This window comes from Trichinella spiralis (assembly GCF_000181795.1).
Source record: "Trichinella spiralis strain ISS 195 chromosome Unknown Scfld2, whole genome shotgun sequence".
Classification (NCBI taxonomy): Eukaryota; Metazoa; Nematoda; class Enoplea; order Trichinellida; family Trichinellidae; genus Trichinella; species Trichinella spiralis.
This window is the reverse complement of record NW_003526941.1, coordinates 1,548,935-1,576,646: the sequence shown is the minus strand read 5'-3', so window position 1 is coordinate 1,576,646 and position 27,712 is coordinate 1,548,935. Positions and strand designations below refer to the sequence as shown.

At 37.4% G+C, this 27,712-nt stretch overlaps 9 protein-coding genes across 9 annotated transcripts; 6 read left to right on the top strand and 3 right to left on the bottom strand.

The window, feature by feature from the left end:
* Nucleotides 1-842: 842 nt before the first annotated feature.
* Nucleotides 843-2,028, bottom strand: Tsp_02845 (conserved hypothetical protein). The gene is made up of 3 exons (XM_003379127.1): nt 1,970-2,028; nt 1,191-1,263; nt 843-884 (listed from the first exon to the last, which is right to left on the bottom strand). Exons 1-3 carry the CDS (start codon nt 2,026-2,028, stop codon nt 843-845), a joined length of 174 nt encoding a protein of 57 aa, XP_003379175.1.
* A 1,626-nt stretch (nt 2,029-3,654) lies between these two features.
* Nucleotides 3,655-4,162, top strand: Tsp_02844 (putative CsfB protein). The gene is made up of 3 exons (XM_003379126.1): nt 3,655-3,777; nt 3,874-3,925; nt 4,005-4,162. Exons 1-3 carry the CDS (start codon nt 3,655-3,657, stop codon nt 4,160-4,162), a joined length of 333 nt encoding a protein of 110 aa, XP_003379174.1.
* A 67-nt stretch (nt 4,163-4,229) lies between these two features.
* Nucleotides 4,230-5,585, top strand: Tsp_02843 (MYND finger protein). Its single transcript, XM_003379125.1, has one exon. It carries the CDS (start codon nt 4,230-4,232, stop codon nt 5,583-5,585), a length of 1,356 nt encoding a protein of 451 aa, XP_003379173.1.
* A 141-nt stretch (nt 5,586-5,726) lies between these two features.
* Tsp_02842 (hypothetical protein) lies at nt 5,727-11,041 on the bottom strand. Its single transcript, XM_003379124.1, has 20 exons — nt 10,871-11,041; nt 10,511-10,630; nt 10,126-10,317; nt 9,666-9,834; nt 9,461-9,598; nt 9,113-9,394; nt 8,893-9,050; nt 8,720-8,835; nt 8,459-8,639; nt 8,287-8,400; nt 8,086-8,225; nt 7,810-8,026; nt 7,461-7,578; nt 7,226-7,380; nt 7,006-7,163; nt 6,802-6,954; nt 6,630-6,727; nt 6,360-6,565; nt 6,057-6,251; nt 5,727-5,825 (listed from the first exon to the last, which is right to left on the bottom strand). Exons 1-20 carry the CDS (start codon nt 11,039-11,041, stop codon nt 5,727-5,729), a joined length of 3,180 nt encoding a protein of 1,059 aa, XP_003379172.1.
* Nucleotides 11,042-12,448: 1,407 nt separating this feature from the next.
* On the top strand, nt 12,449-13,205 carry Tsp_02841 (hypothetical protein). The gene is made up of 3 exons (XM_003379123.1): nt 12,449-12,494; nt 12,538-12,663; nt 12,805-13,205. The coding sequence occupies exons 1-3, from the start codon at nt 12,449-12,451 to the stop codon at nt 13,203-13,205; spliced, it is 573 nt and encodes a 190-aa protein (XP_003379171.1).
* Nucleotides 13,206-13,914: 709 nt separating this feature from the next.
* Tsp_02840 (autophagy protein Apg9) lies at nt 13,915-16,377 on the top strand. Its single transcript, XM_003379122.1, has 2 exons — nt 13,915-14,019; nt 14,161-16,377. The coding sequence occupies exons 1-2, from the start codon at nt 13,915-13,917 to the stop codon at nt 16,375-16,377; spliced, it is 2,322 nt and encodes a 773-aa protein (XP_003379170.1).
* A 2,030-nt stretch (nt 16,378-18,407) lies between these two features.
* Nucleotides 18,408-19,337, bottom strand: Tsp_02839 (hypothetical protein). The gene is made up of 4 exons (XM_003379121.1): nt 19,276-19,337; nt 18,906-18,972; nt 18,609-18,649; nt 18,408-18,546 (listed from the first exon to the last, which is right to left on the bottom strand). The coding sequence occupies exons 1-4, from the start codon at nt 19,335-19,337 to the stop codon at nt 18,408-18,410; spliced, it is 309 nt and encodes a 102-aa protein (XP_003379169.1).
* A 1,680-nt stretch (nt 19,338-21,017) lies between these two features.
* Nucleotides 21,018-22,171, top strand: Tsp_02838 (cuticle collagen rol-6). Its single transcript, XM_003379120.1, has 3 exons — nt 21,018-21,164; nt 21,222-21,684; nt 21,717-22,171. The coding sequence occupies exons 1-3, from the start codon at nt 21,018-21,020 to the stop codon at nt 22,169-22,171; spliced, it is 1,065 nt and encodes a 354-aa protein (XP_003379168.1).
* A 2,024-nt stretch (nt 22,172-24,195) lies between these two features.
* On the top strand, nt 24,196-27,457 carry Tsp_02837 (neuronal PAS domain-containing protein 4). The gene is made up of 9 exons (XM_003379119.1): nt 24,196-24,242; nt 24,624-24,770; nt 25,166-25,332; nt 25,400-25,458; nt 25,918-26,088; nt 26,255-26,442; nt 26,582-26,688; nt 26,984-27,219; nt 27,299-27,457. Exons 1-9 carry the CDS (start codon nt 24,196-24,198, stop codon nt 27,455-27,457), a joined length of 1,281 nt encoding a protein of 426 aa, XP_003379167.1.
* The last annotated feature ends 255 nt before the right edge of the window (nt 27,458-27,712 follow it).

Sequence of the window (27,712 nt, the reverse complement as noted above, 5' to 3'; positions counted from 1 at the left end):
TCTCCACCTACACTCTTCTCGCCTCTCCTCTCCACCTACACTCTTCTCCCCTCTCCTCTCCACCTACACTCTTCTCCCCTCTCCTCTCCACCTACACTCTTCTCCCCTCTCCTCTCCACCTACACTCTTCTCCCCTCTCCTCTCCACCTACACTCTTCTCCCCTCTCCTCTCCACCTACACTCTTCTCCCCTCTCCTCTCCACCTACACTCTTCTCCCCTCTCCTCTCCACCTATACTCTTCTCCCCTCTCCTCTCCACCTATACTCTTCTCCCCTCTCCTCTCCACCTTCGAGGTATTTAAAATTACTTACCTGTGCTTACATTACAGTGCTTATCTTAGTGCTTTTCTAATCTTGTATAAACAGTACAAAATACCTAGTACCTAGTCTTACAAACTTGAAAGTCTTGACTGTAAAAAATACTTACCTGAAAATCAATTGAAGATCATATCTGAAACAAAGCAACGTGATCCAAACAACTTTTAGATTCAGTCCCAAGCTGTTTCGATTCATCTGCAACTAGAAAATTCACTGTAAAAATACTTACCTGAAGACTTCACATAGAGTTAACCACAAATTTTCAAACAAAGCAACGTGTTCCAAGCAAGAAATCTGTCCTGAACTGTTACGATTACTTTTCACCCATTTCAAAACAATTAAAATTTGTATTAAAAAAACAAAAAAAACTTACCTGGAAATAATCTACAAAATACTAAAAAATAAAAACGTACAAAGTAAAAAATGAAAAATAATAGCAAAAAGTAAAAGAGACTTACATTTTTCACATTTGACGAATAGCGAGCGAGAGCCCTTTTATGGAACTGTAATGGCATTTGTTATATTCACATATTACATTTATTTAAGCCCTTTTGCTTATCTGGCATCTGAAAAAATAGAAAATATCCTTAATATCTTGAATTCATTGTATTTTCTACTTGATGTACATAAAACTCACTTAAAGAATTCTTTTTTAATTGACGTGAATATTGAAGGTGAAGTCATCTCAATATAGAAAACAATTTATTTATAATATGTTATTATAACAAAAAATCCATTCGTTTCCATTCACCACCATACATGTAAAGTCATGCAAACAGCATGCAAAAAATACACAGACCACATTATCAATATATATATATATATATATATATATATATATATATATATATATATATATATATATAACTTACGTGTTTCTTAATCACAGTTGAATCATAGTTGAGTACGAGCGTGCTTCCGTAGCGATGCAATGAATAAAGTATTCTGAAAAGTTGCACAATAATTAAGTAAATTATGCAAAAGGAGGAAACTTTGCCCCTGGCAGAACAACCTATTTTTCCGTCAGTAATAGCTTAATAGCATATACGTCATGAATAATTTAATTAAATGACCAAAGTTATTACAATTTTAAATCAAATGGAATAATACACTGTAGATACACATATAAAGTTACAAAATAAATGCAAAAACGGAATGCTTTCGAATAATGAAAAACGAGGTTCAGCGTCTACTTAACGTAATAATTAACTGATAACGTTATCTGAAGCTACTGTTATCTATTTTACTCATAATATTATACTGTTGTAATTATTGTCTCGTTATGCTGTTTCATGGATGCGCATTCACCTTTCCAATGGAAAAGCAAATCTTCAGCCACTGCACGCTGTTGGCTTTAGAACTGCTCAAAAATGAAGCTCAACAAGTAATAAAGAAATAACTGAGAAAATGTTAACAAACAACTGCAATACAGCAATTCACATCGTGTTCAACACTAGGCACATTATTCATTCCTACAACCATCACTACACATTCAACTGAATTTCAAAATCATCCAATCATATCACAGAATTTGATGAAGGAAAAATTGATGAGTAATTACATTTATAAATTCATGCAACCAGCATGCAAATAATGTCTTCATCAAATTATAATAAAAAGATAGATATTATGGATTACACATACCACTCACACATAAATGTTAACTGAAGGAGAGTACTGAAATTCGACACGTGCTCTGAGGCGATACATTGAATTACTGACCCTGAAACTGAAAATTAATAAGAGAGTAGTAAATAAATTATACAAATAGCAAAATACTTTACCTCAGGTAGAATAACCTAATTTTCAATTTTTAATAGTGCTACAGCCTATTATTATAATATTCTTATATATATATATATATATATATATATATGGTAAATCCATAAATTGAATTTATTTTAATTTAATTTAATTTAATCAAATGTACGCTTATAGCAATGTATGTTCCATTCACAATTTCTATCACATTATAGAAAACGGCAGTGGCAAAAAATCGCAATGCAATAAAAGTTTACAAGTCAGAGTACTCGAATTACTAAAATGAATTTTTTAAGGTGCACCATTTTTAGATTTTACAATAAAATCTTCGATTTTGTGATAAAATATTTTTTGAACCTCGTGATAATAGTATTTTAAAACGTTTATATGGTAATATACTTCGATTATTCAACTGAATAAATGATTAAGCACTGATAAGTACACTTTACATTTATAAAGAGGTAGATGATAATTTTATTGTACTAACATTTTGTTTGTCACCCTTTTTGCATGAACTGATACCTATTCGCTGCGATTTCGTAATTAATTTCCTGATACGAAAACGATGATTTCTCCAATACAACATTTACTTAGTCAAAAAAATCAGCATTTAAAGTTGAACTAGCTTTAATAATTTATTTCCCTCCAAAACAGAGAAAAATGAGTAAATACATTAAATTTTGAAGAATGCTCGGTCAACTACGTAGGTTCTAAAAAATTCATAAAACAATGTCATTACAATCAGATGAAGAATAATGAAATAAAACGTATCATTGGAAATTCCCTTCAACACAAAACTATATTATACTAAATATCATATCTAGAGTACTGTAATATTCTAAATAAAAGAAAAATAATTATTTCATACCTGAAATTGCCTTCTGTTTCAACAAATAATAACGTTAAACTGAAATAAATGCTCAACTAAAAATGAAAATCAAATTGTTTCTAGTTGATGGCATGTACTGTACACAAAATAGAAATCAGGTTCCAACATAATGATGAAATTACGCATGGCCGTTGCGATTTTAAAATAAGCTGGTCTGTATTTTTTCCTTTTATTTACATACTGATAATAGATGGTAATGATTTGAAAAATGGATGGAAAGCTTCATTTGAAGGTAATTTTGGAGATGATCGTGCAATTGAAAAAATTTTGATTTCTGTTGGAAAAATATTCTAATTTCTCATTTCAATTGGGTGCTCAAAATTTGCATAATTTATCGCTGACATCGAGTTATAGATGAAATTTACATAATTTCGCAAATTATTCCATTTTATGCCACTTTCCAATTACTGTCGTGACGTCGCAAATAAATGCAACAATCAATAATCGACTGTACTTATCTACACATTTGCTGCAATATTTGTATGTATGTATACGTATGTAAAAGCAAAAAACAAATTCTGTTGTTTGAAAATGAGCCATTCGAAATAGTACTGCCATTTTATACCTACTGATCACAATTTTACAAACAAATGCCAATGGGTAATCATGTGAATCATGCGTAGTAGCATTGCAGTTTTGTTGTGTTCAGCATGTTCTGCTTGTTTTGCATTGTATCTGTCATTATAATGATTCGCTTTTTTCTTATTCGCTCAGTAAATATCGTTTGTTTTGTTTGTGATACCGATACTTGTCAGATACGACAACCAATAGCCACCAAATCCAGGCAGCCAATTTTGTCATTGAATTTGGTGAATTCGTGATTATCACAATTATTTATTGGTATTATTCGGTTGTTCCGCTGTAGAAAATTCCTTACCTCAGATCAAAAAGTAAATCTACTTTAGATTTTGACAATTACTGCGTGTAAGAATGCGTTTTCATTCCACCGTCGTGCAAGTAAATGGTTTTAAACTGATAAAAAACTTCCAGTTTTCCTTAAATTCCCTCTTAGTTGTTTAGAAAAGATGAATAGTAGTCGACTGCTCCACATTCAATGACGAGAAGCAAGTTGACGAAGAGGCAAACAGCTGCTATTTCGCTTACGGCATACGCTGCTTACGCCAGTTGACAACAGCAAGTAGAAGAAGAAATCTTGAATTCCGCTTGCTCAACAAAGAACCAACAACAAATTGAGAGCAAAGCTTAAAGCATTTGCAAAAGTAATAAACGAAAACAAGAAATAATACATAGTAAAAGAAAAATGACCACCGATAACAACAGCAGTTCGCTGGTGTTTTACCCGTTCGCATATGCGCTGCTTGACGATCAGTTGGATCGCAGATGTTGGTATTGTTTGAGTGATGAGCAAAATCTGCTTCGTTGCATGCGATGTCGTCGAGCACTGTTCTGCAATGAGCAGTGTCAACGACTGGGCTGGTGGGATCATCAGGCAGAGTGCGGAGCGCTGAAGCGTGCATATCCGGTCGTATTTGATGTCGAAGTGCGGCTGTTGGGTCGAATCGCGGCCAGGCATATGCAGATCAGCAGTGGCAAAGATGCCGTCGACCGGGAAAATTTCTACCTGAATCGTCAAAGTGAACGTCAACTGGGCGACTTGTGGCATCACGTCGGCTCGATGCGCGAAAATGTGGAAGAAATGCGCAAGTTCCGACGCATCCAGGCCAGCTTGGAACGCTTTTACAAAGCCAAATATCTGCCGAACGAGCAGACGCTGTTCAAATTGCACAGTCGCAATTACATCAACAGGCATGCGATTGGCGATCAGCTGTATTTGAATGAAATCGGCAAAGGTCTTTATCTGGATCTCTGTGCGTATGACCATTCGTGCAGGCCGAACGCCATTTACACTTGTGAAGGATTTGTTGCCAGGCTGAAAGCGCTGGACGATTCGGTCAACCTGAGCGATCGTAAACGCACACACACATGCTACATAACCCCGCTGGATAGTAGAGCGGAACGGCGTCGTCTGCTCAAAGAAAGCTGGTACTTCGACTGTTTCTGCGAACGCTGCACTGATCCAAACGATCACCTACTCACCGCGTTGAAGTGCAACAACTGTTCCACTGCGGTACCGATCCACAACGCAGACAACGACAAAGACCTGATCGACGATTCATTTTTCACATGTCCCAAGTGCGAGCAACGTTGTTTCAGTAGGCCAGATGTTGAACAGGCACTTTTCAAAATGATCGACATAGAGAAACAGCTGGCGAAAACGGGAAGTGAAACGTTAAGCAAAAGTGAGCTCGATTCGATGCTGCTCGTCTGCAAGTCCGTATTAGCGGATGAAAATGTCTTCTTCGCTAAACTACTCCAACGAAAATTGCAGCTTATTGACTGCAACGATTCCAAACAGCTGCTTGAAACTAGCCTCCAAGCTTTACCCTGCCTGCGCGTCTGCTATCCAGAAATGCATCCCACACTTGCGTACCACTACATGACCATTGGAATTTATTACAAAAATTTGGCCGATCGCAAAACCGCAATGCAATATTTGAATGACGCTCTCAGGCGATTTCGATTCACTCTTGGTTCGAATCACCTGCTAACAAAACAGTGTGAACAACTTCTCGACGGAAACAATCGCGTCGATTAACATACGCAAATTCGCTTCACTTGCTTCAATTAATTATTAAAAATGAACTTTAAAACATTCGTTTCTGATTTAAAAAAAAAGTCTTTTTTTGGTTTCAAAAACCCAAGACAGCCTAAAGTTGAAAGCTAAACTGGAAAACGTTCATTGAACAACGATTCGTTTCACCAGATCATATCCCAACGCATAAAATCCCTTGATAATTTCATCCGTACAGGCGGTTGCTTGTATCTTCTGCTGGTCCTAAACAAACAAACAAAAAACAAAGTTCATATCTTCGAGGTTTCAAAAAAAAATCAACTGCAATGGTACCTTCTGATGTTGGATAATTTTGCGAAATCTATTGTTCCACAGAACACCGACGAAATGAGATGAGAAGAGTCGATTCCAAAAGAACAGTCCAAATTGACCATAATTTTCCTAGAAGCGCACAGATAGAAACTCGGTTCGACAAAATCAAACATTTGCACATACTTTCAGTTGTCGGACGTAGAATTCAACAGGACTGAAATCGACAACTGGTAAAGCTTTTAAATTGTAGGCTGCGTTTGCTTTTCCATCATCTGCTGTATTTTCTTCTTCAACTGGCGCAACGGTTGGTTGCAAATTCCTCTTGCGACTCAGCAGAATAACCACATCGAACACTTGTTTACCACTATGCATTATTTTCTGAAAATGTGGCAAAATATTTTTAACTTAACATTGATTATATCAAAAAGAAAAAAATATATATCTATATATACAATAAATAATTTAAAAAAAGAAATTTTTGCATACGCGTAAAGTGCACGTGGTCAGGCCGTCGTTCTGCAAGATGCGCAAATCGAATGCTGCTCTACGAATTATATAATCAGCAACGATCGATGATGGACCTGCTCGAGTCCATCTTGCACCACTGTGATCGTCCGGTGTAAGCAAACAAAATGGTGGTAGCGTCGGTCGAACAATTCTCCATTGCTGTTTCAACTCCAGCATTTCTTCATCTTTAAATTATAAACGAAATATAAATATAAAATTAAAAAAAAATATTATAAAACTGCCATTTACCTGTCAATATATTATTAAAATTTACCATTAGCGGTTCGCTGGACCATGGAAATGTCGACAAAAGTCGCAAAAATCGCAAAAAACCAATCAAGTGATGCCTATGATAAAAGTGAAAGTTACGTAAAATAGTAAAATATTCAAATATTTGGAATAAATTTATTTAAAAAGCTACCTAGATTCGGTGAATGGCTGTGGAGTTAGAAATAACGAAGCAATTATCAGCTCAACTGCCTCATCGGAGAAATGCCCACTGAGCATTTTGTTAGCTACCCAACGTTTGGCTAATCGAACAGTAGCCGAAAATGATTCAAATTGTAGACGTAACCTTAAATAAATAAATCAACATACACAATTATTCAAAATGAACAAAAAATACCGAACATACACTTCGAACTGGCTAAACAATGCTTGCTTCCACCGAATCATGCTCTCCGTTTCCAATTCTGCAGCATGATTTTTTTTCTCCTCGGCTAAATTTTTCAAAAAAAACTCTTCTGACTTGAAACTAACATGCAATCGAAACACATAACCATTCTAAAGTGAAAATTTTCATCAGTTAAATATCCAAAATGCCCACATATTAATAATATTTATACGGTAAAGATTAAAATGGCCTTTTCAACTGGTTGGCAGAGCAGTTTGAAGCGTTTCCGCAACTGCTCAGACACTTGTACACAGCAGCCTGTCTTAATGTTGCGCAATTCAGATAAACTGTTCAAATATCGACATTTGATGTCGATAATCATCATCACTGAAAATGAAAAAGAAACCAATAAACAAACAACCAGATTACCGGTAGATTGAAACTAAACAGACAAAAAAATAAATCACTTTCACAAGAAGGACACCACGGTGGTACCTTTGCCGTTGCCTCCGGTACAAAGCAACCATTGATTATTGGTAAAGACAGCTTGTTGTACTGCAAATCAACAGGCACAGGATAATAGACCTAAGTAAAAGTAATTTTAAAAAATCAAAATAGAAACATTACCCATTTAAAAGTAAAAAAAAGAAAACGTTCATAATTTCACTGCACTTATTATTATTATTATTATTATTGTTGTTGTTGATGCTTAACAATGACTGAAGAAATACTACTGCTTTAAAATTTTCCAACAAATTAAGCATATTCTTCTAATAATACAAGTGGAAATAATTGATTCGAAATAAAATTTCAAACCTCGAGATCGGAAAAAATGGATCCCACTCTGGTCAATTCGCAAATTTGAAATGGCATATCGGTTAACAGTTGCAAACATTTCTCCACCTTTGCCATTGCCGCATGCAAGGACAAACGAAGCCGTTTCTCTGCAAATCTGTAGCCTCCGGGTAAGCCCAGACAAAATTCTTCACTTATATCAGAAGAAATGATACGCTTGCGTGAAATTTTAATATGTCTGAAAATAAAATATAGAAATTAATTAATCATCGACAAAAACAAAAAAAACAAACAAACCTATTCAGCACGTAATAAACAATGTCACCAAAAATCGATCGAACGTTGGAACTATCGAACAATACTGTTTCACAAATTCCATAGGACTTAAATTTGCGCATCTGTGATTTATCGCCCCAAAATCTGCGAAAATTAACCGCCTAGTGAAAAATGAAAGTCAACTGAAATGCAATTCATAAATATGCACAACACAGATCATACCTCTGGCAAATTGGCCGCCGGACCACGGATCACAAAATCACACTTTCTGCCCGATTCGATCAAAATTCCAAATGTGAGCGCTTTTTCAAAATTTACATAATTGCTTGTCATTTTCTGAAATTAAAAAAATTGCTTCTGCTTTCTCAGTCACTCAACTGCAACTGTTGCTTACATTTTCGTATTGAACTACATTCTTGCCAATGAGCAAAACACGATCACCCAACGCTGTCCACATACAGTCATACACATCTTTCCAAATAGCTTCCGAAGTCAAGCCGTACATGTCGATCAGTTTGCATCGTAGTTGAGCATTTTTCCAAACTTCATTTTGCATCGATTTCGGCAAATTTATTCTAAATAAATAAATAAACAAACAAACATTATTTACAAATCTTGCTAAAGTTACGTATTACAATAATTACAAGTAATTTACGTAAAATAAATATCAAATTTTTCTGCAAAAGGAACAGGCTGAAGACAGAGACGGGTGAACAATTCCGAACCTGCATTTTCAATCATTTGTCTCGCAAGCAAAGCTTCGTGTTTCAGCTATAAAAAACTGACAAAAATTAATAACGTAAATTTTTCTAATCGCCAGATTTATACCATTCTCCAGGTTGAAGCGTGCCAATGAGCGCAAACGTTCACATAACCCGTTGGATCGGCAAATACAATGGGAAACGCAGATTTGAATTCATTCAACAAAGTCAATCCATTTTCCGACTGACACAACGTCACTGGATTATTTTCCAATTCTATATTACCTTAAACAAATAATAAATTCAACTCAACAACAACAAAGTAATAATAATAATAATTTCATTACTGAAAGCAAAAATTGCAGCCTTGAAAACATCCCATGCAGTCCAATGAGACTGAATTCGTCTTTCTTTGACGAGATAACAAACGAATAATGACAAGAAAGTGCATGATACGCAACCGTAACCTTGATCCAGCTCTCGGCGACGTATCCAGAGCCGCAAAAGCTGAACTCCAGCTCTAGCATTTTTTGGAAAATTTTCTTCATCTTCCAAATAGTTGAAAATCTGCATCATCACCGCATCACGTGCAATGCTCTGGTTGTAAAAGTGACTGGCTAAATTCGTACCTGCAACGGTGGTTTCAACTTGGTTATTTGGTGATTTCAACGAATATTAGCCAATTTCATACTGACCCTTTATATCTTCACCGAATGCCTTTAGAAAACGTTCTGCATTCAAATGATAAACAGAGGGTGCAAATTTTTCCAACTGAAACGTCCCTTCCTCTGGATAGGCAATTAGATGAAAAATACACCTACCATCCAAGTCACCTGCACAATTAAATGAACAACACTGAAATATCAATTTAATTCAGCAACAATTTCTTTTTTTTTCTACCTTTCGGATGAAGCACGATGATCAATTTTCGAGGATCATCGTGGAAAAATTCCAAATTCAACTGCTTAACGAACTTGCTCGTACGTAGCTTTGATGCAATCAATAACAAAAATAACAGCATTTTCAGATGATAGGAATACGTATTCAAAGAACTTTCCGCAAATGTTGCCTGAAATGAAAACCAAAATTAAAAGCTAACAAACAAAACTGTCACAAAGGTCAATAGATCGCGATACATTATTGAATCGCAATTACTTTGAACAATAAACTTATCTTACACATACAACAATACAAAATTACTAAATAGTGTAATGATACTTTTAGTGTCTTTTCATAGCACATTACATAATCTTACTGCAGTCGAATTAATATATGATTCAAATTAAACAATCCGATTTAAGATGAAATACAAAAATTAATAATAACAGAATATGGTAAAAATTAACAAAGAAAACTGTACCTTCGGAACTTCAACAGCAATGTCAACGGTCAAATTAGGCTTGACATTAAGCTCAAGTGGAAAGCTTCCGATGAGCCGAAGCGAATTTGGTGGTGCAAAAGTGAATTTGCCATTCGACGGTACCAAACAAACGAGCATTTCAAAATACTGCTGAACATCAAATTCTTTAGCCAACCTTACCGCAGTCGCAACCTAAATTCATTTTTGTTAAAAAAGATAAAAAATTTAAAATTTAAAATGCCCAAATAATAAATAAACAAATACTCCTATTTGTTTAACAATGCATTACAATTAATTAACAGTACAGTTTAGCAGATATTTCGAAATTATTTTTTAACAATAAAAATGAAATGCATTCCAAAGTTAACAAAAATTTCATCATTACAGCATCTTCGCAGCTTGCTTCTGGTATAACGCGTAGCTGCTTTTTCAACAACGCAAGAAATGCATTGACATCTTTCATAAGCTGAGGAGAGTTTTTGAGTACATTAACCTGAGCTTGTGCCTAAAATGCAGTACAAATGTTATCAGCAGTCTTCAAACATTGTTACCAAAAAACCACCGTCTGGTAATATTAAAATTACAAATTATAAATCACATACATCAGTTGCGCGATAATTTATTAGAATATTGTAATTAACCAAAGTTTAATCAAACGAATCATTTGAACAATGCAACCAAATAAAAAATACAAAAAATGTATTCCATACTAAAAACAAAATATACTTTGAAACACTTTCAATACCTCCAGTTCTGCTGTAGTACGAAAGTTTGTACTTTGGTAATCAACAGATAAAGCAGCATCTTTTGAACACGACAATTTTGCACTTGTACCATTGCTAACCTGTATTCCGTTGTGCACTTTTTCACTGATAATTTTATCTGTGCTTTTCTCGTCATTCAATTTCCGTTTCATAATAACAGCTTGCTTTTATTTTTCTTTTTTCAAAGAAATACGTTCAAAACAGGCGAAGAATACTGTAACAGCTACAACAGAATTAAAGAAAATGAAGTAAAATTACCCTACAACATCGTACATGATGATAATTGTAGAAAATGTGATACGGGTAGAATATTTATTATTACAAGCGTCAGCAATTTCAAAATGAGACATAAATTAGCTGTACATTTTAAATATTTGTCAACAACGCAAGCATTAAAGGAACAATGCACGGTGAACAGAGGGAGGGGTGAGCTATTGGGCGGGAATTTAAAACAAAAGCATAACAACAGAAAAGAAGGAAACGGAACAATAATTGAACAGATTGTAATCAAGCAAAACCAAATTCAAAATCAATATGCTATCAGTGTTATTTATTGATCATGTGAAGCGAGTTTGATTCGTCAGTGCAGTGTGACTTCGTTATGAAAAATGATATTGCTTTTTCAAAAATTATACAGTTTTTTTGTTGAAAAATTGCACAAAGAACCGCCGTTATTTATCAGGTATACGGATCGTCTTGTTGTGAACTGCTGTGCAGGTTTTTTGAATAGCCAAAAAGCACTTTTTGCACAGCGTGATGCGAAACTGAAGCACGTGGGGAACATTTGTTGGAACTTGCGTGTCTTTTATTTCTACCATGATCATTTGTCCGATGATGATCATGGTAGTTGCCAGTCAACAATTGATTGGCTGGCCTTCTTTTCGGTGTCGTTCGGATAAGGTGACAGACAACCCATTCTGCAAAACCCAGCACCTCTTTATCAAAATGTGAAATTACAAAGTAAGTTCATCATTTCTTTGATACAAATAAATGGTGCGAATTGTGTTTTCATTTTTGGCAATTAATCAGTGTAATAGCGCATGCTATTAACTAAATACACTTTGCTAGTGCATTTGCTCAGGCGTCGATTCTTTTCCGAAGCGCGTTATCAGCAATAATAATAAGCTTTTCCTATTCACGCTGATAGTCAGTCAGGCTGTTTGATAAAATTGTAGTATTTGTTTGTTTTGCGCTGAGATTAATGAAAACGACGCAATTGATGACCTGATGGATATTTTGATACAGTCTCTTGTACATTTGCCTCTGCTTCGCTGTGAATAATTATTATTATCGACGGGAAACAGATATTCTTTCATCTTCCCTTCTTCGGAGAGTATTTATGATCGTCAGTCATCTTTGCAGTTTTGTATTTACGAGAGAAAAAACAACAACAATACAGTGCTGTTGGTGTCGTTTCATATATTTTTTCTCAGTAATTTTCAGTTCATATTCCATGTTCAGCATTTATTCTTCAAATATGGATTGCATCTTCGGTTGAAAAGCGTATTATTATTACAATAATAACAATAACGGTTATTGTTTTGTAATTGGTGCTTTTGATGCTGCTGCTTGAAAAGACAAGTTTCCAGATGTCCAAATGGGTCAGTATATTTCATTTTATGTGCTAAAATTTAAACTGTGACGTCAGTGAACACGTCCAGGCAAAAACAACATCACCATCAACAACAACAAGAAGATGCTCCCAAAAATAACTATCTGCTCGCATTGTTTTATGAAGTAGAAAAAGCGTTTATCCGCTTGCCTCGAACACGAGGTAGGAATGAATAATGCATTATACTCGTTGGCCCCGTTTTAATTGTGCTTTGATTTTCCAAAAAAGAAATCCAGAATGTTTGTTTGCTTGTTTCAACCATCTGTATATATGCTGTCAAGCGGTTTCAGTATTAATTTTCAGCGTTTCACTTCGATGACGTTTATTTACAAATCGTGCGATTGAAGAAGAATTCTTTGACGTGTGCTGTTTTATCTATCTATCTCGTCGTCGTCGTAGTTGCTTGGTATACATTTTCGCGTGAAAGCCATTTTTCAACGCCGCTTCTGCTTCCTACTTTTCTCCCATGCACGTCGGCAACGTTTTTGCAAAAAGCACTATGGAAAATGAGGAAGGAGGAAAGTGAAAACAAGGAAAAAGAATCATTTGCTGCACCAGTGTTGAGCTGTGCCAGTTCAGCATTGATCGATGGAGCCGAAGCAGTTGCTTTCCACCGTCTGCTTATTTCAGCAAGCACATACACAAGCAAATATACGCGAGCACGCACGCGCGCGCAGGGGATGCTGAACTATGGAGAAATATAAAATAATAAATTATTGTATTAAACTGACAAAAGCAACGAGACGGGACATTGATCCACGATGGAGATGATCCAATTTGCTGCACTGATTCGCCTCCATGCGTAGGCAATGTATTTTGCCCAAATTGACCTTAGCTGCTAGTTCCTTGTTTGCTTGTCCGGCTAAACAGGTCAACCGGTCGTAGTTTGGCCGTCACCATATATATATCAAACCATCCCAATAAGCATTATGTGCAATTGGTTTGGTCCGACTATTGTGTTTGTTGTATGAAAATCAGACAAGCCTTGTTTGATTTGACCCGTTGACGTTGACATCGACGTGAAATTACACGTCGCCAACTTTGGATCAACTGATCACCACAGCGGGGTTGCCCTGATATTAATGAATAAAAAGGCAAAAAACAAAAAAAACCGCGAATCACAGCGCGTTTGACCTATTGCACGCATGTAGAAAAAGAGAGAAAGAAATTTGGCTTTTTTCACTCACTATTAGATACTGTATGTTCGTTCGGTCATTAGTAGTAGTAGTAGTAGCAGTTGCGGTAGTAGCGGTAGTAGTAGTAGTAGTAGTATGCTGATGATGATGATAGCAATTGTCTTACTGAATGCATCCATGTACGGAGGTGGTGTTGTTGTCGTTGTATTATTTGCTGATTGTTACTGATCCGCAGAGGTGAGAAGGAATCGGTTCGGCAGCGCTGAGTGGTTGTACAATGTCGCAGTACATGCGGATGGACAGCATCGGTCTTTTCCAAGCAGACGAGCCGAGACGATCGCCACCGCCCTCCTTCTGCAGTCAACCTTTCCAGCCGGACCAAGTGATCGTGACGGCCAAGGATCGAAGCAGTCGATGGCAGCATATAAATAATTTGGACGAATTTTTCTTCCACGTCTACGAGTACCACCAACGTCAGGGTCTGAGTTGCATTGTCCTGTCCGATGTGCTGGAATTGATCCAGTACATTTTCGTCGTGTCGTTCAGCACGGCACTGATCGGCTGTGTGGACTATAAGCTGCTGTTCCAAGGTCGCCAAAATGGCGGCAATTCGACCAAATTGAGTCTCTCGGACGTGGTCGATTGTTCTTGCGAACGGTACGGGTCCGACAATTGCGTATGGCGCAGCGGTTGGCTAGCGGTAGTGCTTGTGATTGCGGCCACGTTCTGGCTGCACAGGTTGGTTCGCTTCTTCTACCGACTGTCCATTTTCGCGGACATCCGCAGCTTCTACACGACCGCCTTGCACGTGGACGATGGTATGCTGAAAAATCTGACCTGGTACGAAGTGCAAGAAAAGCTGTGCGACATGCAGTCGCCGTACAAGCTGTGCGTACAAAAATCCCACCTCACCTGTTTGGATATCTACCAGCGCATTTTGAGGAGGAAAAACTTTCTGGTCGCCATGTTCAACAAAGGACTACTGCCCCCGAAATTTCGCGTGCCTTTTTTCGGCGAGCTGACGTTCATGACTTTGGGCTTGAAGTTCAACTTGGATTTGTTGTTCTTCTGGGGTCCGTGGTCGCCTTGGGAAAATTATTGGAAACTGAAGCCCGACTACAAACGCCGCGAACGGCGCCAAATGCTCACTGACCACTTGAAGAGCGTAATCCTGTGGTTCGGTGTGGTCAATTTGCTGCTCTCGCCGCTGGTGTTCGCCTGGCAAGTGTTGTACAGCATTTTCACTTATGTGGAATTGATCAAGCGCGAGCCGGGCGCGCTCGGGGCCAGGAAATGGTCACTGTACGGTCGGTACTATTTCCGCAACTACAACGAACTCGACCACGAACTGGAAAACCGACTCTGCTGCGCTTACAAGCCGGCGTCGCTCTACATGCAGATGTTCGTCTCGAACACGCTGGAGATTGTCGCCAAAAATGTCGCCTTCGTGGCGGCGGCGTTCTTTTCCGTATTCTTCATGCTCAGCTTGTACGACGAAGATGTGCTGCACGTGCAAAACGTGTTGCATATCTTGACCGCCAGCGGAGTGGTGATCGTCATCTGCCACACGTTCATCCAAGATGAGAACGCGATCTTCTGCCCGGAGGCGATGATGAACGCCGTCCTGGCCTACGTCCACTGTTTGCCCAATTCGTGGCGTGGCCAGGCGCACCAAGCTTGGGTGCGGCGCGAATTTTCCCGCTTCTACCAGTACAGGGCCACGTTTGTGGTCGAAGAGTTGCTCGGTCCGTTGCTTTGCCCGTTGGCGTTGCTGTTCTGGCTGAGACCCTGCGCCGGCGATTTTGTCGACTTTTTCCGTAATTTCACGATCGAAGTGGCCGGCTTGGGCGACGTCTGCTCTTTGGCGCAGATGGATGTCCGTGAACAAGGCGCCAACGGCACTTCGAACAACGGTCAGTCTTCCGCCCGGATTGGGCTCCGGCGCCAGTCGTTCGACGGGCCGCTGATCAATGGTAAAATTGAACTGTCGGTGTTGAATTTTTTGAACCAAAATCCCGACTGGCAACCACCAGAAGCGGATTTGGAATTTTTGCGCTCGTTGCGTGAACAAGCCGATCGAGATGCTATGCAAATTGAACTACAACAACAGCAGCAACAACAACAACAACAACAACAGCAACAGCAGCACTTTGCCAACGATGGTCGGATGCTTTCTTCCAATCCGCTGACGCAAAGCTATTTCGCTTGTTTGAATCCGAATCTGTTGGCCAGCAGTGGTGCCGGCATGGCATATTGTCAGCAGTATCCGTTACGTGGAGCCGGGGTGCGCAGAAGTGTCGCACCTCAGGCGTACTCGTCCGCTGGTCAGAGTTTTTTCAACGGAATCACCGGTTCGGCCACTTCGTCGCTGTTCGCTTCCGCTTCTCAGAGTTTGCTACCAACTACAACAACTGAATCAACAACAGCTATTGCTCATTTATGCAACCAACAACAACAAATCACCACACCCGCTCTAGTGACTAGTGGTACTGGTAGTAATAGTCTCATTTCTTCCGCTCTGGCGCCAGTTAATTTTGATATATTGTATTTAAATGAGCTGCATCAACGTCGCCGGCAGGCCGGCGGCTATGGCTCTTTTCAGCACTATGTTCCCATGTTCAGCACCACCGCTACTGCCACCTCGACCAGATGGACGAGCTCCAGTGGTCGACGTGGCGTTTCCAATTCCGGCACTCAACTGCTGCCAGCGGATTCATCGAAGCCGCGCAGCTTGCTATAGTCGAACTTGGAATGTGTGTATGTGTAAAATGCGCCTAATTTGAATTTATCAGTTTATTCAGCTATACATATATGTATATGTATATATATATATACAATGCAAGAGTGTCGTTGTGTTCCTTTTCAACGCATAATTTGCGTAAACGTCTTTTTTGCTCGCCTTATTTCCACACCACGCTGCATTCTCAGATTGCTTTGTCTACGGCATTTTTGGTCAATATCTCTCTTGTATCCAAAATGAACATTTTCTGTGGAGAATTTTAAGCTATACACGACGTATATATATGTATATATATGTTTTTTTCTTTTGTTGATGTTGTTATTGATGTATTTTTATTTGGTTTTTCAAGGAAAGAGCAATAAAAAAGAAAATATAATTACGCATTCATGCTTTTCGTGTACAGTTCCTTTTTCAGCAAGAATAAATAAAAAAAAGACAAGCAAATAAATAAATAAATAAGCTAAGAAGCATTGAAAAGGAAATGAAAAATTTTGCGCGATAAAATTTCCAAATGGATAAAAGACAAACTGCGGAACGGTTATTTATTTCATCGTTGGAAATGCTTTAAAAACGACCTACGCAAGTGTTGAATTATCATAATCAACAATATGTCAGCAATTTCGAAAAATTGCCGCCACAATCACTTATGTTTTGCTGTAACAAAACGAAGTTTGAAATCGTGGTCAACTTTCAACACTGCTCGCATTTGAATAGCTATTATGCTTTAAATATGCTCTTTAAAAATAAATAGAAATAAAATGACAAATTTGAATAAAACGATATTCACGCAAAAGTATTTGAATTATTACGCACACACATTTTGAGTAAAAATACTGACAGAATGACTGAAATAATTAGTTTGGGGAAAAACACTAGCTTCGGTGAGGTAATAAGTGAGTGATTAATAATGAGATCCAGTCACTGAAATCCATTATCATCACTGCTGAATTGAAAAGCTAAATTGTCAAATACTAGTGTTAAATTTTGTACTGGTGAAAAGAAAATTTAATCCACATTCGAGTGACCATAAGAAATTGTCATTGAACAAAAAGCATCACGAAAGGAGTGAAGAGAAAAGAGAGCAAACAATCAAGCAGAAAATTCAAAAGAAAGGATAATTTTCAATAGTGACGTTTTTCCATTATTCAGTTCAACCCAACCCAATGCAATAATAGACAAGTAGTGAAAATGTTGTTTGCTTGAAAATGCAAATTTAACAACGTCACAACACAAATAACCGATAATATCAGGCTAAATCAGGATTGTTGTTAACGTTGTGAGAGGTATTTTTCGACACAAAAAAGAAAATGAAAAAAATATAAGGAAGTGAGAGCGAAACAATTTTTTCCATTTCTTCTAGTTCCAACTGATGCTGATGGCAATAATTACAACAAGCAATTAATTATTTTTTCTTTTTATGTGTTGTGCTTTTTTTATATTTTTTGCCAGCTCAAAGGTGACAAAAATACAGGACGCGCAAAAAGGTTGCTTGATTTTTGAACTTGTAAAAGTAAGCAAAATTTGTAAAAGCTACGTAAACTGAAAAATTCTGTTTTGATCAATTGCTTTGTTGAATTTATAAAGTTCACACACATACATACGCACAATGGTTTCATTTTGGCCTTTCTTGAACTTAGCATTTATATGCGTAATAATTTCTACTCAAATAAAAGAAAGCTTTGATTTTCACTTTCAAAGATTTCAATCAGCACAACCAGCGACAACAATGCAATGGATATATATATTTATATTTATATTTGTTTTTCGGTAAAGTGCAGTTTATACGTGCTTACGTGCTTGTTTCATTCTGACATATAAAAGAAGAAAGAGAAAAATTGTCCAAATTGTTCAACAATAACTGGGATAATAGTTATTAATAATGCAAAACTGAAAACTCTATTACCTTCGTACAGAAAAGCAATGTGGCGGCGGAATTAAGTTGTTCTGCAATGTTTTTCAAGCACAGTTTTAATTTAGAAAAAAATTATTGAAAAACAAAAGGAAAAAATATTTCAGATAAATTTCAGCAATTACAAATTAGAACAAACAATGAACGTACAATTTGGAACGTGAAATAAATCTTCGTGTTCAGATAATTGCCGCAGTTCAGCACTGATAAGAAGACCAATTTTTACGTTGTTATTACAGAATGCAATTCGTGCTATTTTACTTTAATTTCTTTTGAAATAATCAGTTCATTTATAAATTGATGAATAAATCGCAGAATATACAGGCAGAATGGAATTCTGTATGGAAATTTCCAAAAGTGAAACTGAATTTAATACTGAATAAAGAATAATCATTTAAAGAATAGTGAAAGAAAAAGAAAAACATGCCGCTTTCGCAAGCTGATATTATTCACAATTTTTGAAATAATCAGTCAAGAAAAAAGAACATTCAGTAACCTTGAATAAAATATCAATAGTCCCATTTTCAATTTTTACAATAGAAACAGAGCAGATTATAATATATTACGGTAGAGTTGTGAAGAAAGAAAGAAAAAAATAGAATATAACACCACCGTTCACCTTCGTGATAATCATCAGATCGGTATGTTCGATCCGATGAGATTTGAATGCTGTGGCATTGAATTTCCTTCAAAAATTATAATAGCTTTTTGTATGCCTACAATTTTGAACAACCTTCGTATCTGTTCTAATGGTTTGTAGAATATATTTTTCGAAAATTACACGCAATCTTCAAAGAAAACAGAACAACGACAAACAAACTTCACTGAAATTACACATCAGTAAATGAAAATAATTTTTTTTTGTTCATTCCCTCTATTCAATTGATTCTTTTTTGTAAAATTACTTCGCCAAACTTGTAATTGAATAATTCAATTTGAAAAACAAAACTTCAATTGATCGTAAAAGAAGAGAAAAAGCATCGAAAAACATGTCAAATGACGTAGCCGTTTTGGCATTGGAAAAACATTCACAAAAACAACGACGTTTCATCTTACTCATCGCACCACTGCTGTGTACAGAACAAGTAGGAAGAAGCTAAACGCTCGGCTGCTTACTCTTTCTAATGCAAAAAAGAGAGAAATATTCAAATTTGCTCATACGACCTCGTATGCTATTACAGTTTTTTTCAAAACAAAAAAGAACTATCCATTTATTACCATACCCCTGGTGAGGCTAAATTACTCATTCTGACAATTGGTAAAAATTATTTCAAACAAAAAAATCACATTTCAAAATAATAATATATGCCCAAAAAATGAGATCCTTTCTTACGCTTCAACAAAATAATATGCGGATCTAATCGAACTAAAATATAATCTCCTTCTATTTCTTGCTTTTTTTGCAAAGTCACGAATAAATTGCCATCGCAAACAATACTATCATAATAAAATGCATTGTAGTGAAAATTGAAGAATATTTCAAGAGAGATAGTTTGTGGAACAAATGTATGCCATTACACAAAATTTACAAAGGAAAACATGCTTTTCAAAATTAGCTCGTAAGAATTTGAAAAATGCTGAACAAAAATCTGAACAATCATCGCAAAAGAAGTTGACAATTTGTCGAATTTAGCAATCATACAGTTGAGCATTTCAAGTGCATAATTTATCCACTACGGCAGAATATCGTAGTAACTAAAGTTCAAAAATTGCGTTCTTTTTTTGGTTAATAATAACAGGCATAAAATAAGCGACTGATTGATTCATCTGATATAAGATTTGCTGCAATAAAAAACAATCCGTCCGCTAGCTGTTCTGCAAATTGAAGAAAGCAGCATCTGAGAAAACAACAAACAAAACAACTTCCACTTTAGAACGAGATGAAAATTATCATACCATTATAATGTATTAGTTTGTTGTTGAATTTCATAATCACGAAATTGAAAATTACTCTAAAATTGACTAAACAAAATACTAAAGGGACAAATTGCCGAAAATTACGAGGAACACTGTATTCAAATTGCCATATTGATAATAAAGTGAAATATGAAAATATTTGTTACAGAATGTCTTACGAGAGGGAACAAGTTTGACAGATGCATAGTTTAAAATAGAATTTGCATAAACACTGCATAAAATGAAAAAGTAATTTTTTCTTAATTCGTGGTTTGCTGAACGAAAAAATTACGAATTTATTATTACCACTACTACAAGTACACTTTCACCTTCTGCTGAAGAAAAATAAAGAATAATGTTTTTCTCAGTTTTATTCTTTTTTGTTTCTCAATAAAATAGCATGTTAAATTTTTGTTAGCAAAAAACCAACTGAAAAGTTCGAATGGTGAGCATTTGCCCGCCCAAAACCGCGTACAAGATGTTCGGATCGGTCAGCGGTTGACAAGACCATGACGGTCCATTTTTCCAAACACTTCTGGCACAGATACGTTGCTCATTGCCCGCGTTATGTCAAACGATGACCAAGTTTATTAATTTCACCACCAGAAGCCGTCACAGAAAATTGGGTGAGAAAAACCAACGCAACTATCCTTGCGAACGCTTGTCAATCGTCGGCAGCATCACTTCGCCGTGACCTGGTCCAAATTCTCCACCAAGACCCATTTTTGCCACCGTTGCGCAATATTTAAACGAATTCCAAAACGGCACCAAGCACACTGCCTGCCATCACTGTTCTCAGTCGCCTTTGACTACTTACTACTGCACTTATCAAGCTATGGATTCAAACGTGAAAATTGCCAGCTGGCTCGCCACAGGACTTGGCACTTTTGCCTTGCTCGCCTGTATGATCATGACTCCTATGATTTACATGGAGGTGCAAAATGTTCGCTTGGAGTTGGATACGGAAATGGATGAATTCAAAGTATAAAGAGAGAAGTTTTCATTTCTTTCCTGTTTACTGAATGAATCAATGCTTTAGATCAGCAGCGATGATTTGTGGAAAGAGATGATGCAATTCACCGGATCTCGAGCAAAACGACAGGCTTACGGTGCCCCTCCTGCACCTAGTTATTCGCAAGATCGTTTCGGCGGTTTTTCGACGCCAAGAATGCCCGCCGGTGCCCAGGGGGTACATCCAGAAACTGGAGCCGATGGTCTGGTATTGCCTTCTGAAATCACTATTGGCGGAGGCGAGTTCGGCGAGACCGTTGCTAGACAAAAGCCAGTCTGCAAATGCAATCCTGAACAAGCCAAAAAATGCCCAGCTGGACCACCCGGACCAAAAGGTCCCCGCGGTGAACCAGGTATGGATGGTTTGCCTGGAAAAGATGGAGAACCCGGAAGAGATGCCGAAGACGCACAAGCCCAACGTCAACCGCTCGGTCCTTGCACTACCTGCTTCTCTTGCTCTGCTGGTCCACCGGGTCCACCTGGTCCTGCTGGTAAATTTTCATTTTTTTAATTGAAATTTCAGTGCGCTCCCACAACTCGGTTATTATTATTATTTGTACTTCAGGCCCACAAGGTTTGGTTGGTGCATCTGGCCGTCCCGGAACTCCAGGCTGTGATGGCATGCCAGGCGCTCCTGGCGAAATGGGTCCCCCAGGTCCGCAAGGAAACCGTGGCAACGCCGGACCGAAAGGCATTCCCGGTCGTGATGCTGAACGCGTTGTTGGAATCAAAGGCGAGAAAGGTCCAGTCGGCAGACAAGGTCCTCGTGGTGACCAAGGTCGTCCAGGCAAAGACGCACCAGATGGTCTTCGTGGTGACCAAGGTCCACAGGGTGAAACTGGTCTCCAAGGACCTCCTGGTTTCATGGGCCCAATGGGTGCACCAGGTCCGCGTGGTGGACCCGGTCCGGATGCCCACTACTGCCCGTGCCCAGCACGTACCAACCGTGCCAAAGCCAAGGCAGCGAAGAGGCAGTGAAGCGATCGAAATTTCACTGGCCATGGCACCACTTTTCCATCATGCCATTAGACCAACAGTACTATTTAATATTCTTATTTTTATTTTCAATTTCAAACTCGCAGCTAAACAGCTGCAAAAAGAAGTCGTAAGAACATAACTAAATGCAATAAAATCATCTTCATCTCTTCACGCTCGTATTTGACGTATTCATTATTACAAACTTGTACCATGACAAAAACAAAACTAATAACTATGCATAATTCACCAAAATGCAAAACGCTGCCTGCACACAGCATTAATTAGCATTATGGCATAATTACACTTTCAATTAGTGCTAGAAACTTTCGGACAACTTCAACGATCTTTTGATAATATTGATACTAAAGAACGAAGCATATAACACTAGTGGACTAGTTATCCGTTGAAATGATAACTTTATCCCTTTCTCAAAATGCAGTCCATGAAAAATTAAAAAACTGCTTGTTCATTTCTCGAAAAATAGCTTTGGCCATTTTGCCCTAGTCTCCTTCCCCCTCGGGCGTCTACCACACACGTAAAACAACACACAAATACGCTCACCACACATGCATTGGCTTTACTAACCACCTTCAAAATGAATCTCACTTCCTGATTATGTAAAGCCAGTCTATTTGCCGTTAGTTCAGTTACATCAACTGCACAGTAAAATGCAGTTCCATTCGAAATAAGTGCAAGGAAACAAATCGCATTTGAAAACAATCACAATTCTTAACTTTCTCGTCGCTATCAATTATATCAAAAATAGCATCACAAAAACTGCCTCCCAGAAAAAGCAAACTGATAGTATGTCAAGGAGCTTATGCAATATTTAAACTGAAATACAATTTGAGAAAATTGAATTATACTGCAAGAAAAGCATAAAAAGAAAAAACATCCATCCATCTAAGATGAGGAAAACAAGCTCAGACAAGTCGGAAAGCTCTGACAACATAATCATATCACGAACTTTTCAATGGAAATTTTCAAAAAAGCTGACATACATTCCCGCGTTAAATCATTCGCATGTCAAACCATTTAAAACGGGACCCAGTTTTTGTAATTGATTACTTTTCTGTTTAGCTTCATCCAATCACTCCAGCAGAATTAATTCATTGCATACAATGTTATTTATTTCACAGCAGCATAGAAACACTTATTCTAATATGCAAATAGAAAAGTACATCTTCATATTGTTTCTTTTTCCTTTTTCAAACAATTCTTTGCATTTGCATTTTCCACCCTGTCGGGAGGACCCTGTTGGATTTGCCTTAACTTTGTAATTCGTGTATTGTTCATTTTTTGGGAAAAAATTTCATTTTTTATTACCGTTGCATACTTTTCAGCTATTGTTGCTTGTAGCCTTGATGAAATAAAGAAAAATCACCGTTCAAACCTGTCCTCCTAATATGCTAACTGTCGATGACATAATAATGACTGACTTTTATTAATTAATTCCAAAAGAGAACAAGAACACAATCAAACACTCTGACTGATAGACAAATAATTTTCGTTCGTCCACTATGCCTATTTCACGAAAGCAGAAACATATCTGATGAAAAATATTAAACAAATAATCAAAAATAAAAGTATAATACGGATTGAAAAATTACGCTTGTGTTTGGATGCAGTTCTTGCAATGCAATGGCAGTGTTTGAAAATTTTGCAGTTCCCACGACAGGTTTCAGCTGTCCAAATAAAATCTAGATGAGGGGGAATTGTGAAATCGTCCAAGCGGCTTGCAAAGAGTATAACGGTCACTCAATCAACCACAGTAGTCAAATATTTGACAAAATTATCAAACGAATCGCCACAAGTTAACTGATATTGTGCAACGGTAAAACTACTCAATCGAACACAGTCAGTAGAAGTAACCGTAGCTGGATGCAGCAAGCGTTGGAAAACTCTCGATCCCAGCTAGTTGTGTAACTTTTCCATGTAGCTACACAAATACACAGTCTATGGTTCGTTCACCAGATTTCAGTTGAAAAAAATCAAAAGCTAATTTCAGTATGCCTTAGAAAACAATGAATTCCAGTTTATCCAATCAACAAACGAAGAGTTTCACAAATCGGTAAGTGCTTTTGCAATATTTTGAACTACATGCATGCTTTTCATACAGTCATACCACTGAAATTTGTATTTCAAGAATAAGGTATTTCAATCTATTTCAATGAAATATCCAAGAAATAAGGTTTTGTTCTTGATATAAACATGTCAAAATTGCAGAATTCATTCAAATTCAGCAAGTCTGATTTTGTACTCAAAAACAAGCTCCTTTCACATTATACATCGATCGCATCACGTTTTCTTTTATAATTAATTCGTTGATTGAAATCACGAACGTGATTTTAAAAATGCAAATATCATGTGCAAAAACATTCATCTCAAATTTATACCAATTTTACATCAGTTATCAGTTTAAAGAAATATGTTAGTGATGAGGAATTTTCAGAGAAACGTTGCAGGATACAAGGAAGTTACAGATCACCAGTGATGACCGGTGTTTGCTTGTCAATGTTTGCGCAAACATTGCAACGATTGAATTGCCATCGTCGGTTCTTGTACTAATGGTAAAGAGAGTTAGTCAATCAGCTGACACGTGAGCAAAGAGCTTTTTCTGATTCGTCTTGAAACTGCAAAGCAAAAGTTCATAAACGCGTTGCCCACTTTTCATTTATTTGTCACATAAGTTCGTCAGTTCGTCTGGTGTGAATATAAATGTCACATGGATCAATTTCACATTTCCCAATCTCGAATAAAAATTCCAATCTCTCGCCCGTTTTGTTAATGCAAAATAAACAGTGCTCATTTCACAATATATTTACACTGAAAACGGAATGAAGCCATTACACTTTCCCATTTTTGAAAAGCAGAATACAAACATGCAATTATCACAAATTATCATTATTATTACATTCCAAATGATTTTCAAATTTTCCAAAAAGAAATAGAAACATTAAAACATCCATAGCACAACAGCCAATATTATTGCAGATCTACACGAGGGGCATCGAAGCAGAGAAGAGCACTGATCAATTATGAAATAGACCAACTGAAACTTTACCTTCCCGTGTGTTCGACCGTACGTCAGCGCCTGTTTCAGCTACAGGTGATGTCCTTAGCCTGCGTGTTCATCCGAAAGTACAATTACACCAGCGCCAGTGAGTCCACTCGCTCACCTCGTTACCCTACTACTTACTCGCTGTTCAACTTATGATTTCATTATAGCCTTAGCTTTTTCTTGTCCTGTCATGCAGATCAACTCGAACAGCAAAGAGCAACGACAGGTAAAGATGGTTCAAATTAAGAAAACAGATCACCCAAAATAAAAGTCAAAAGAAAATAAGCGTACTGTACGTGCATATGTACTTGATCATCACTACTGTTTTATTATTTAAGGAAACAAATAATTTTCTCACCTAACTACTGATAAATTCCCAGCAAAACTTCTAATTAATAATTTGTGAATATGCCAATTTGATGAAATAACTTTGAATAATATCAATTTGTTTGTTCGTTTGCTTGTTTCGAGGAGAATTTTTTCAGCGCTATGCTTTGTTCGACGGTCTGTTGCCAGATTTGCTTATGCTTCTCGATCACCGAGGAAAAGTTATCTACCTTGCTGGCAGTGTACAAGAGCTGACCGGCAAGTCATGTGTAAAAAAAGCAAAATGAAAAGCAAAAATTTAAGAAAAAAACTATGTGTAGAAATGGCTGAAAGCTGTTTCTTTTATTTTTAATTTCAGGAAGAACTGCTCGGACAAGGAGACAGCGTTTATGATCTGATAGATAGCCGAGATCATGGCACCGTGCAAACAATACTGACAAGTACTGTGGCGCAAGAGTTTCACGACGAGCGTGTTGTCCTGTGCCGTATCAATACATCTAGCTCGACCAAACGTTTCGCACAAGATCAAGTAGATTGTTTAACAAATAATAACAGTCAAATTAACAGATATGTATCTCAAATTACACTTTTTCTTGAAAAAAGAATTCATAAAACCCGTTCACTATATACATGCATGCACACATATACGTAGTATATATTATTGAAAATTTTACCTGATTGTTGACTGCTTTTAGTGCATTTTGATACGTAGCCGTATTATTTGTCAAGCAAGCTGCGTTGCTTCTACGCAACCATCGTTCGTTGTAACTTGTACACCAGTGGTAATGCCGACTAATGTTGATGCGTTGAACGTGATGGGCAATCCACAAATTTTTCATTCTATTCACGAAATGGACATGCGCTTTATCAGTGTCGATAAAATGTAAATAATAGAAACCAAACAATTACTGCTTATCAAGATTGCACATTCAGATTTATCATTGAAATTTGCGTTTGAACATTTTCATAAAAATTCCCCTTTGTTCATTGTTTTCTTTTCAAAAAGAATGTTTCCATTGCAGTGGCTGTCAATTGTTGGGCTTGCAAGTGGACCAAATGATTACGCTGTCCTGGTACTCGGTGCTACACCCGCAAGATCTACTCGAAGCGGCGTCTAAACACAAAATCAGTCAGTAAAATCAATAATTTGTTCATTCTTGATGATGGCTTGATGATAGATAGATAATGCGCTGATAAAACGTTCCAAGTTGAACATTATTATCGGTTTCAGTTTGTGAAGGTAGTCAACCGTCCTGCGCTTGCCTCGTCCGGCTAATCAGCGTGAATCGTTTTCACCTTTGGGCGCATTGTGTGCTGATTTTGGAAGAGAAGCTGAAAAGTCAGGCGCCAACGCAGCGTCAAATTCTTTGCATTTATCAAATAGTCGAGTAATGAAATTGTTAATTAACAATTGCCCATCCCAGGTAGTACGATATGGTCGTTTCAAAGAGGAAAATTTGCAAATTATAGCGAAGACCAGGCAGTGCAATTGCGAGCCAATGCTTGTTGGCTTTATTCTTGGCCAAGCGTGATCGACTTTCCACAACAACCACAACCGCCAACAATGATGCCCACGTTCAACCATTTGCACCTGACCACAAAATCCAAATCGCTAGAGTGCCGTTCACTGATCGACAATCCATTTCTTCTGGCGGATGAGGTAGCAAGCCAGTTGGCTGCCAGTACACAATGCTTGTAGATTGGTGGTTTGTTGATTTGAGAGAGGTTCAAATTTTTAGATCTCAACAACAAAACCGCCGATCGACGACCTTTCCAATTGTATGCACAGCACATTCACCGACGGCAGAGTCATGGCAAAAGGAGAAGAACCCTTGGTCGCCTTCTATTCACCGCTTCCTGATATCGAATCCGAAACAATTGATCGTTATCTTTATTAGCTGATCGTGTGCATAATGAACAACGAACGAACGCACTGCGTTCTTCTTGTTTTGCTTTGCCTCTTACTAACAATTTCACCTCCGGAACGCTGTTTGTTCTCACAATGGAGTTCGTTGGATTTTTGTGAGGTATTTGTCGAGTGCAATGAACAACAAAACAGCGAGAAGAAGAATAAAACAATGTTAGTAAATAACAACTAGCATGATCTAATCAACAGTCAGAATAAATCTGCTTCAAAAAGCAACAAAAAAAAA

What these genes read in the sequence shown, in the direction of transcription:
- Tsp_02838 (XM_003379120.1), top strand. Translation starts at nt 21,018, where the DNA reads ATGGATTCAAACGTGAAAATTGCCAGCTGGCTCGCCACAGGACTTGGC. An exon ending in CGGAAATGGATGAATTCAAA is followed by an intron (nt 21,165 to 21,221) that starts GTATAAAGAGAG and finishes TCAATGCTTTAG; the next exon opens with ATCAGCAGCGATGATTTGTG. An exon ending in GGGTCCACCTGGTCCTGCTG is followed by an intron (nt 21,685 to 21,716) that starts GTAAATTTTCAT and finishes TTGAAATTTCAG; the next exon opens with TGCGCTCCCACAACTCGGTT.
- Tsp_02843 (XM_003379125.1), top strand. Translation starts at nt 4,230, where the DNA reads ATGACCACCGATAACAACAGCAGTTCGCTGGTGTTTTACCCGTTCGCA.
- Tsp_02839 (XM_003379121.1), bottom strand. Translation starts at nt 19,337, where the DNA reads ATGAAACGTCGTTGTTTTTGTGAATGTTTTTCCAATGCCAAAACGGCT. An exon ending in ATCTGATGATTATCACGAAG is followed by an intron (nt 18,650 to 18,905) that starts GTGAACGGTGGT and finishes TATTAAATTCAG; the next exon opens with TTTCACTTTTGGAAATTTCC. An exon ending in TACAGAATTCCATTCTGCCT is followed by an intron (nt 18,547 to 18,608) that starts GTATATTCTGCG and finishes AAGAAATTAAAG; the next exon opens with TAAAATAGCACGAATTGCAT.
- Tsp_02837 (XM_003379119.1), top strand. Translation starts at nt 24,196, where the DNA reads ATGAATTCCAGTTTATCCAATCAACAAACGAAGAGTTTCACAAATCG. An exon ending in ACGAAGAGTTTCACAAATCG is followed by an intron (nt 24,243 to 24,623) that starts GTAAGTGCTTTT and finishes AGGAATTTTCAG; the next exon opens with AGAAACGTTGCAGGATACAA. An exon ending in GTACAATTACACCAGCGCCA is followed by an intron (nt 25,333 to 25,399) that starts GTGAGTCCACTC and finishes ATTTCATTATAG; the next exon opens with CCTTAGCTTTTTCTTGTCCT.
- Tsp_02845 (XM_003379127.1), bottom strand. Translation starts at nt 2,028, where the DNA reads ATGTATCGCCTCAGAGCACGTGTCGAATTTCAGTACTCTCCTTCAGTT. An exon ending in CCTTCAGTTAACATTTATGT is followed by an intron (nt 1,264 to 1,969) that starts GTGAGTGGTATG and finishes GCAACTTTTCAG; the next exon opens with AATACTTTATTCATTGCATC. An exon ending in CAACTGTGATTAAGAAACAC is followed by an intron (nt 885 to 1,190) that starts GTAAGTTATATA and finishes CTATTTTTTCAG; the next exon opens with ATGCCAGATAAGCAAAAGGG.
- Tsp_02841 (XM_003379123.1), top strand. Translation starts at nt 12,449, where the DNA reads ATGCTGCTGCTTGAAAAGACAAGTTTCCAGATGTCCAAATGGGTCA. An exon ending in CCAGATGTCCAAATGGGTCA is followed by an intron (nt 12,495 to 12,537) that starts GTATATTTCATT and finishes CTGTGACGTCAG; the next exon opens with TGAACACGTCCAGGCAAAAA. An exon ending in CCGCTTGCCTCGAACACGAG is followed by an intron (nt 12,664 to 12,804) that starts GTAGGAATGAAT and finishes ATTAATTTTCAG; the next exon opens with CGTTTCACTTCGATGACGTT.
- Tsp_02840 (XM_003379122.1), top strand. Translation starts at nt 13,915, where the DNA reads ATGTCGCAGTACATGCGGATGGACAGCATCGGTCTTTTCCAAGCAGAC. An exon ending in AACCTTTCCAGCCGGACCAA is followed by an intron (nt 14,020 to 14,160) that starts GTGATCGTGACG and finishes GAATTGATCCAG; the next exon opens with TACATTTTCGTCGTGTCGTT.
- Tsp_02844 (XM_003379126.1), top strand. Translation starts at nt 3,655, where the DNA reads ATGATTCGCTTTTTTCTTATTCGCTCAGTAAATATCGTTTGTTTTGTT. An exon ending in CAATTTTGTCATTGAATTTG is followed by an intron (nt 3,778 to 3,873) that starts GTGAATTCGTGA and finishes AATCTACTTTAG; the next exon opens with ATTTTGACAATTACTGCGTG. An exon ending in TTCATTCCACCGTCGTGCAA is followed by an intron (nt 3,926 to 4,004) that starts GTAAATGGTTTT and finishes GATGAATAGTAG; the next exon opens with TCGACTGCTCCACATTCAAT.
- Tsp_02842 (XM_003379124.1), bottom strand. Translation starts at nt 11,041, where the DNA reads ATGAAACGGAAATTGAATGACGAGAAAAGCACAGATAAAATTATCAGT. An exon ending in AAGCAAGCTGCGAAGATGCT is followed by an intron (nt 10,318 to 10,510) that starts GTAATGATGAAA and finishes AAATGAATTTAG; the next exon opens with GTTGCGACTGCGGTAAGGTT. An exon ending in TTGCTGTTGAAGTTCCGAAG is followed by an intron (nt 9,835 to 10,125) that starts GTACAGTTTTCT and finishes TTTTCATTTCAG; the next exon opens with GCAACATTTGCGGAAAGTTC.